This window comes from Helobdella robusta (genome assembly GCF_000326865.2).
Source record: "Helobdella robusta unplaced genomic scaffold HELROscaffold_88, whole genome shotgun sequence".
Lineage (NCBI taxonomy): Eukaryota > Metazoa > Annelida > Clitellata > Rhynchobdellida > Glossiphoniidae > Helobdella > Helobdella robusta.
Window position 1 is genome coordinate 414,544 of NW_008705503.1, and position 9,360 is coordinate 423,903.

The window sequence follows — 9,360 nt, forward strand, 5'->3', positions numbered from 1 at the left end:
TTAAAAATATATTAGATGACTTCTCGTAAACTGTTTCAATTTTTATTCATAAAGTACCGCGTTTGGTAAAAATGTTTCATGAAAATGATTTTATAAAAGTTTTTATTTATAATTAATTATAAACACGTGAATGTTAAGAATTATATAAAGCTTTGTTTTTTTTTTTGTAAAAAACAGTAAAATATGTTGTTTATCTTTAAGTCATTTCTATGTTAAATTCTTTTTCATATAAATTGTTGGTTGGTGTTGTTGTTATCTTTGCATTTCAGTTACATTCATAAGTTTGGCTGATCTCTGAAATTACATTACAAATAATGTCATTAGTAATTGCTAATGTTATTTGTTGTTGATGTTATAGTAGGCAGTTGCATTGGTATGGTTGTTGGTGTTGTTGCTGTAGTCTTGAGAGTTATTCAGAAAGTCGTAGCCGTTATCAGTGTTGTTGGTGTCGTTGTTTAATCGAATTGAGTTGAGTTCATCATATCCACTATTATTGTTGTATAAGTGTTGTTGCTGTTGTTGTTGTAATTGTTAATGTTGTGCATGTTGTTGTCATAATGGACTTTGTCATTGTCGTTGTTGTTGTTGGCGTAACTTAGATCAACATAATTTAAATTGACGTTGTTGTTGTTGTTAGAAATGGTAGTGTTGTTGCTGCCTAATTGAACAACTCTAGCGTAGCCATTGTCGTATTCTTGTTGTTGTTGTTGTGGCGGTGGGGGTAGTTGTCGTGGCGTTGTATTGTTTTGCAAATTCTTGCGTCTGTGTGGTGAATTAAAAAAATTTTATATGTAAAATGTATTAAATAATTGTTAAAATCATTGAAAACAACAACTCATTCTTCTTATGCCAACTATTTTCCGCATATTTCAACAACATTTAAAATTTTTTAAAGTTTGACTACCTTTTTCTTCTATAAAATACAACGACGGCGACAGATATGACGATGACTAGGAAGGCCAAAGATAAAGAAACGCCAACTGCAAAGCCAATGTTTGATGGTGAGAAGGAGGAACCTGGGTTGGCAGGTAGTGGTAGTTGGTAGTTAGTGTTTTCGATATTAATATTATTCTCTGTTCTGGTGACGTCAATTTTGTTTTTCATGATGATGCTTTTGTCTGTACTGATGACTTGATTGTTTTTGTTGATGTTTAGATTATTGAATGGGTTGAAGTTTTTGCCGTCTATGTTGTTGAACATGTCGGGAGAAACTGCTAAATAAATCAAAATATTTTCCAGTGTTTTAAAATAAATTTTAAATTAAGATGATTTTTTTTCATTATTCTGTTTCAAAAAATGCGTTTAGTCTTTGTTGATTCCAGTAATGGATGAAACTGAGATAAACCCTGCAAAAATCACTGCTAAAAGTGCATTCGAACCTAGTGACACCAACATAGAAGAGAGACACTACTCCACTACGCCACCAGAAAGCGCCTAATTACGAGGAACTTAATTAATTAATTAGTTAATTAATTACTCAGAACACCGACCTGTTAAATCTTCGTAGCACAAGTAAGGATGGTTTTCTTCCAGTGAATACTGAACCATCCAAAAGCATTCCGTTGTATGTAACACTGCTCCTACAGCTGCTTCAACAACAGCGGTTGTACAGCTTATAAGTACAGCTTTGAAATTAATTGGTTGTGGTTCTCCGGATGGCCATTTAGTGAACCCAACTGGCTCCATCGGCTCCCAATATAAAGAGCCATTTACAACCTGGATATTCAGCCATAGGTAGAAACCTTTTAAATCCGGATTTGTTGCCATGAAACGTTCAACTTCTGATTGTGTGAATGCATCTTTGATCTCCAGAAGTTTCATTTTCTGTCTGGTGCAGTCTTTTCTTGCATTTTCGAAACTTTTGCCAGATTTATCAGAAACTTCAAATCTGCAATTTCCAGGTAACAAGCATGATGAATCTGTTAGAGTGGCAAGCAAAAAGCTGTAAATTATATCTGAAAAATAAAAAATTAATTTGTAAAATTGGGCAAGAGTTGGTTCTTGTAAATATGTAATCAACAAATTATATCTGAAAAAATCGAAGAATAATCATAATGTTCGATAGTAAGCATGATGTTTGTAAAAAAAGTTATTGTAGAATTATTTTTACATTTCAGCATTTTTTCTTCAAATATCACAAAATCATCAATTATTTAGAAACACAACTCAAACAGTAAATAAAATTTTAACAAAAATATACAATTAAAAGTTTATTATCACAAATTAAAACCAAATAATCTTAAAAATATAGTTTTATGTTTAAAATTATAAGCAATAGTCATAATTATAACATCACACATGAACGTAAAATAACTTCCTAGTTCAGTTGAACAGAAGATGAATAGTACAACCTACCTATACTAATCAATTGTTTAGTTAGAAGATGTCTATCACTGATATACTGGGAATATATATCATTGATACATTGTTTATTTGTTTATTTATTACAAATATCTTTTTAGTATATCTTAAAGATACCAACAACACAAACACTATATATAGATTTATATATATATATATATATATATATATATATATATATATATATATATATATATATATATATACACATCAAACAAATCATACAAACAACATTTTTTCTAATTTTACCATTTATCGAAAAAACACTATTTAAGATCAATTTTTATGAAAGGTTTATTTGATACTCAAAAATGAAACTCGATAATTGTTGGAGTAGAGTATTCAAATGAAAATTACCTACCCAAAATTAGTTTTTCAATTTTTGTGAGAAAATCAAAATACTCGACCAAATTTAAATGTTTCTTTGACTAAAAATTCAAATGTTTCAATCTGTGTCAATTAAATATAACTAAAAAAATTTATGTTCTATGACAAAATTTTTTCAAAGTTTTAACTCTCTAAATGCATTATGTTACATTAGGCAGTTATAGTATGTAATTTTGTGTGTAACCTGAAAAACTACCGAAATTCCAAGGAAATCAAATAGTCCGATCTTTAATATATATTCATGAAAGACATGAATATTGAATAGTCAAAATGTCAATATTTTATATTATTTTTCATTTTAAAATTTAATTTTAAATTTAATTTCAAATTTTAAAAATTTATTATTTTTCATTGATTGTAATATCTACATTGATTGGTTCGTTGGCTGGCTGGTTGATTGGTTAGTTGTTTGGTTGATTGGTTGTTTGGTTGGTTGGTTGATTGGTTGGTTGATTGGTTGGTTGGTTGATTGGTTAGTAGTTTAGTTGGTTGATTGGTTGGTTGTTTGGCTGGTTGGCTAGTTGATTGATTGATTGTCAGACTGACTGGTTGTTTAATCGTTTGTTCGTTCGTTCGTTCGTTCGTTCGTTCGTTCGTTCGTTTGTTTGTTTGTTAAAAGATTTTGTAATGAATTTATCGAATACTCCCCGATGCTCGATTAACCTGAACTTTTGTGTTCTCATCCACTCATTCCCGATGACAATGTATTACGTATTTAAATTAGTCAACGAACTTAATTAATGTAATGAAGGATAGTTCTATTCGTTATAACTCATTACAATGTGCCCTGCTAAGCCAATCTGTCCTGATTCATAGCTGGTAACAAATTTAAGGTAACAAATTTGAAGGTTTGTTTAATACTCAAATTAAATTTTTAATTTTAAGTTGAGTTTTTTGTCATTTTTATGTTGTTACCAAAACGCAAAAAGTCATTTTGAATATTTCACAAAATATTTATTCGATTTAAACTCATTTGAATTGCAAAATCAGACAAAAAATAATGAAAATTAATTGTCAGAAAATTGGATAAAACCTTGGTTTACATCTTGGTCACTAACCTTGGTCACTACTTAACCCTTACAAACAACTTTCCCAAAAAATATTTTTAAAATAATAATTTGATTGTTAAAAAGTTTTAAAATGAGTGCCTGAAGGTTTGTTTTTAATTATTTTTTTGAAGTTCTTTGATTACTCTGCTGTATTCAACTTGCGAATCGTTAACTTTGGCGATGTTGTTGTTGTTGTTCTTAACGTTGTAGTAATCAATGTTATCTTTGTTCATGTTGTAGTAGCTGTTGTCATTGTTGTTGTTGTTGTTGATGTTGTTGTTGTTGTTTTGTACGTTACTCAAACGGTCATAAACATGATTGGCATCATGAATAGTGACTTGTGTATAAGCTCGATTCACGTTGTTGTGGTTATTAGTGTTGATGTTGTCGTTGATGTTGTCGTTGTTGTTGATGTTGTCGTTAATCGCAATAGCATTAATCTCTTCGTATTCACTATTGCTTTTAACGTTATTCATGGAGATGTTGTTGTTCTTGTTTGTTTCTTCATGGTTAATGCCATAGTTATAAATTACATTTCTGTTATTGTCATAATCAGGTTCGCGGTTGATGTCGTCAAAATTAATTCCAGCGTTACTTAATGTGCTGATGTAATTTCTGTTATTGTTGTTGTAGTTGCTGATGGTGGTGCTGTAGAGGACGTCATTGTTGTTGTTATTGTTATTAACGTAGCCTTCGTCATATTGCTGCTGTTGAACTGATGGAAGTCTTCTAATTGACGGCATGCGGGATCTTGGGGAAAAAGTTCATTTTAACTCATCGGTGAAGAAAACAACAGCAAGAAAATCATAAATTTAAATAAAAATTTACATAGAAATGTTAAAAAATCAAGAATCTAACAATTATCAACACATTTTTAAAAAATATATAAATTTTTGTGATTAAATTTAATATAATGCATATGCATCGCTTGAAAATTTCAAATTTATGACTAGAAGGTTTTTAGGTCAATCCCTCTAACTGCACTACAAGCTTCAGTGATGTCATCAACAACAACCACACACACAAATATACAGACATACACAAACACACACAAACACACGCAAACACACAAACAAACATACACACACAGCCCAAATACGCCTGTAATAACCACAAAGCCCACACACACACAATACATCTAATATTATCGAATATTCGGAGATCATCTTGCATTCAAAACCGGTCATTACACAACAGGAGAACCAGGAAAAACCTAATTTGAGAACCCACAACTTGACAACACTCGCCAACGTTATAAATGATGGAGATAATTAATTTTTTACTTTGTCTTCTTCTGAAATATGACGACTACAGCTATGATGATGGCTGCGAGAACGAGAACTCCTAATGAGATGCCAACCGCCAGACCCACGGAAGATGGTGGGGACGGTTTGCCGCCACTGCCGTTGCCACTGTTGCTGCTGCTGTCGCCAGCGTTGCCTACCTCATCTGAGTTAGTAAAATAAATTTTTTTATTTGAATAGTTTTAGTAATTTAATTGAAATATTGAATTATTGATTTTTATAGTGGAAATATTAATGAATAAGAAAAAAGAATATTTAATAAATAATCATTTTAATACATACACTCGAAATTTTTTTTTTTAAATTATGTCAACTTTTTTACCTGTCCGAAAACCATAGCAGACATAACGCAGAAGGGAAGAATCGGCCGTTGACGACCGCCACAGGCAGCTGGTCGCATTTGAGGCTGACTCAAAACTGCAGCTGATCACAACTGATCGAATTGTCGTTTGAAGATCTGGATACCCCAAAGCCCAGTTTTGATAGGTTATTGGAACGAAGCTATCACCATCTTTCCAAAAAAATTTGTTATTCTCAACGTAAACATTCAACCACAGCCAGGAGGTTTTTAAGCTATCAAACTGAGGAACAAATTTTTCAAATTCTCTTTGGGTTGCTTCGGATGTTATTTCCAATAGACCTAAATTTCTGTTTCGACAATCGGTTCTAGCATCTTCTAATGATTTCCCTGTTGCTGAATAATTGAAAAAAACCGCTGACGCCAATGACTTCAGCAGAATAATAAATATGAAACCTGAAAAGTTGTATAAAATCTATGCTAATGAAATAAAATATATAAAACAAATAATAAATAAATAAATAGAATAAAAGTTATGCCCAGTTTAATGTAAATGATGAGAAACAAAAAATTGATGACTAGACGATGAAAAAATTGTTTTTTGAGACAATAATTAAAAACAAAACTCGATAAACTCACATTTTAGCATGGTTTTACAACAAATGATCAAGTTTTTCTAATTTTAGATAGAAAAAAATTTGTATATAATGAAAAATTTGCCCATTTTATAAAAGAAACATATCAATAAAACAAAGTCTCGATATTTTCTTTCGAAATATTACGGAAATACCTTACTTTCAAAGTTGTAATTGGAGATTTAAAAGTTACAACATTAACTTGCCTACACTGAGCCACAAGCTAATAGATAAGTACATACATGATTCATACACACACACACACACACACAAACACACACACACATACAAATACACACATACAAATACACATACACACACATACATATAGACTCATACAGCTGCAATCTTCCTTTTTCAATTGAGAAACTCAGCTTAACAATGTTGCACGGAAAAATGTACATGTAATATTGCTTTGTTACTAAACTCTACTCAACTACTATTATTAATATTATATTTAACATTGCACGATTCGTGAATAATATTGCCTTCTTCTTATTTTACTTCATCTTATGATTTCTTATGATTAATGTTACTATTGTTATTGTTATTTTTGTTGTTGTTGTTATTGTTGTTGTTGTTGTTGTTGTTGTTGTTGATGTTGTTGATGTTACTGATGCTTTGGATATAAATTGCATCTGTATACTTCTTGCTATTTCTATTTTTATTATTTATACTGCTATTCTTATTATTCTTATTTTTCCTCTTAATATTATTTGTACTATTATTATTATTATAATTATTATAATAATAATAATTATCATTATTATTCAGTAAGAATTTCCGATTCGTGCTTAACAATAGAATGACTATAGCAAGCAGAGGCTAGCTGGCGAAACAATGGCCAACTGAGAGCGGCTGCAACATTACTCGAGATACCATGCTATCATGATACAACCGTAATACCGCTATGATACCACCATGATACCATCATATAAATTGCTATAAATTACTATTTAATGCTGTTACCAAATTTTGTTACTTAAATTTTGGATGCTTATAAAGTTTTAACCACTACCAACCACTTTGATACCATCATGATACTACAATGATACCACTTTGATACCACTTTGATACCACCATGATACTACCATAATACCACCGGGATACCACAATAATACAAACATGATACCATCATGGTACCAACATAATACCACAATGATACCATCATGATACCATCATGATACCATCATGATACCATCATGATACCGTCATGATACCACCATGATACCATCATGATACCACCATGATACCACCATGGTACCACAATGATACCACAATGATACCACAATGATACCACAATGATACCACAATGATACAAACATGATACCATCATGATACCACATGATACCACGATGATACCATCATGATACTAACATGATACCATCTAAGATAACATGAGATGTGAGGTGATGGTAGATTTGAATGAGGTAATCATAAAAAGAGAGAGAAAGAGAGAGAGAAAGAAAGAAAACAAGGTAAGAGAAAAAGAAAAGAAAGAGGAAAAAAGAGAAGAAAAGAAGAGAGAGAGAAAGAGAGGGAGAAAAAAAGAGAGAAAGAGAGAGAGAAAGAGAGAGAGAAAGAGAGAAGTTGTAGTAGTAGTAGCAAATAGCACTTGAATTCTAAAAGTAATAGGATTAGTTTAGTTACTGATGTTACTGTAGTTACTACCTTTGCTACTGGCGTCCTATCTAGCCTACCGTCTGTGTGGCTACTCTAATTAATTATATTTTGAATTATTTTATTTTCAATAAAAATGAAGAGAAAAAAAACAAAAATTTTTACATTTTTGAAAAATTGTATTAACTTTATAAAACTTTATAAGCATCCAAAATTTTTTGAATAGTAATTATTCCAATGTTATTAACATCACTGGAGATAGTTTACCAGTGCTTTCGTCAAAAAAAAATGTTAAAACAGCAAAAATGAATAAAATGGAAAAAAATAGTTTAACGTTGTTAAAAGTATTGATAGCATTAAAGTGTGATATAAAATGAAGAAAGAAGACCAATACGCGCGCATCCTATGTTTAAATATTAATCAATTAATTAATCAATCAAAATTAATCAATTAATTAATCAATCAAAATTAATCAATTAATTTTTAAAGTTTATCGGCGAGTTTGTACAATTAAAAGGCATTATTATTGTATTTATACACATGTGTATGTGTGTGTGTGTGTGTGTGGTGTTTATCTGTGTGTGTGTGTGTGTGTGTGTGTGGTGTGTGTGTTTGTGTGTGTTTGTGAGTCTTCTTTTCTTCTTCTTCTTTTTTTTTTCTTCTTCTTCTTCTTCTTCTTCTTCTTCTTATTATTATTATTATTATCTTCTTCTTTTTCTTCTTCTTCTTTTCTTCTTCTTCTTATTATTATTAATATTATTAATTATAATTATTAATTAATATTATTAATATTATTAATATTAATATTATTATTATTACTGTCTTTATTGTTATCAATGTTATTTTTCAATTATTATTATTATTCTTATTATATTATAATTGTTATTATAGCTGTTGAAGCACCGCTAAGAGTTATGCATCAGCTGACGATAACAACACACTATGGCTGTCAATGTATTTGTAGTTGTAGTTGTTGTGGTTGTTGTTGTTGTTTTCGTTGTTGTTGTGGTTGTCGTTATTTAGATTGCTGCCATCCAATATAATGTAGTTTTTGGTGTTTCCATTGTTGTTGTCGTTAATGATGCTGTTGTTTTTATTGAGATTGTTGTTGTTGTTGTTTTCGTTGTTGTTGTGGTTGTCGTTATTTAGATTGCTGCCATCCAATATAATGTAGTTTTTGGTGTTTCCATTGTTGTTGTCGTTAATGATGCTGTTGTTTTTATTGAGATTGTTGTTGTTGTTGTTTTCGTTGTTGTTGTGGTTGTCGTTATTTAGATTGCTGCCATCCAATATAATGTAGTTTTTGGTGTTTCCATTGTTGTTGTCGTTAATGATGCTGTTGTTTTTATTGAGATTGTTGTTGTTGTTGTTTTCGTTGTTGTTGTGGTTGTCGTTATTTAGATTGCTGCCATCCAATATAATGTAGTTTTTGGTGTTTCCATTGTTGTTGTCGTTAATGATGCTGTTGTTTTTATTGAGATTGTTGATGTTGTTGTTGTTGTTGTTGTTGTTGTTGCTGTTTATCCTGATGCGGTTTTTGTTAGTGTAATCAGAGCCATTATCGTTGTTGGTGTCGTCGATGTTAATGCCAGCGTTGTTAAAGTCAGCATTGTTGTTGTTGTTGATGTTGTTGTTAATGTTGTTAACTTTGTTCAATTTTTTTAATTTAAACAGTTGGTCCTTTATGCTGTTCTTGGATATCATCT

The 9,360-nt window shown here is 30.7% G+C and overlaps 3 protein-coding genes across 3 annotated transcripts in view; all 3 read right to left on the minus strand.

Moving 5' to 3' along the window:
* Window positions 1-336: 336 nt before the first annotated feature.
* HELRODRAFT_182566 (hypothetical protein) lies at window positions 337-2,120 on the minus strand (the record flags this gene model as incomplete). The annotated part of the gene is made up of 5 exons (XM_009032813.1): window positions 337-513; window positions 564-762; window positions 905-1,214; window positions 1,491-1,955; window positions 2,111-2,120. 5 exons carry the CDS (start codon window positions 2,118-2,120, stop codon window positions 337-339), a joined length of 1,161 nt encoding a protein of 386 aa, XP_009031061.1.
* Window positions 2,121-3,910: 1,790 nt separating this feature from the next.
* HELRODRAFT_182567 (hypothetical protein) lies at window positions 3,911-6,438 on the minus strand (the record flags this gene model as incomplete). Its single annotated transcript, XM_009032814.1, has 4 exons — window positions 3,911-4,547; window positions 5,081-5,246; window positions 5,424-5,855; window positions 6,360-6,438. The coding sequence occupies 4 exons, from the start codon at window positions 6,436-6,438 to the stop codon at window positions 3,911-3,913; spliced, it is 1,314 nt and encodes a 437-aa protein (XP_009031062.1).
* A 2,128-nt stretch (window positions 6,439-8,566) lies between these two features.
* Window positions 8,567-9,360, minus strand: part of HELRODRAFT_182568 (hypothetical protein) — a gene marked incomplete at both ends in the record, with an annotated part of 3,054 nt that continues 2,260 nt past the window's right edge. The window contains one exon of the mRNA XM_009032815.1: window positions 8,567-9,300. Within this exon, the coding sequence (XP_009031063.1) occupies window positions 8,567-9,300 (734 nt within the window). The remainder of the gene's footprint in view (window positions 9,301-9,360) is intronic.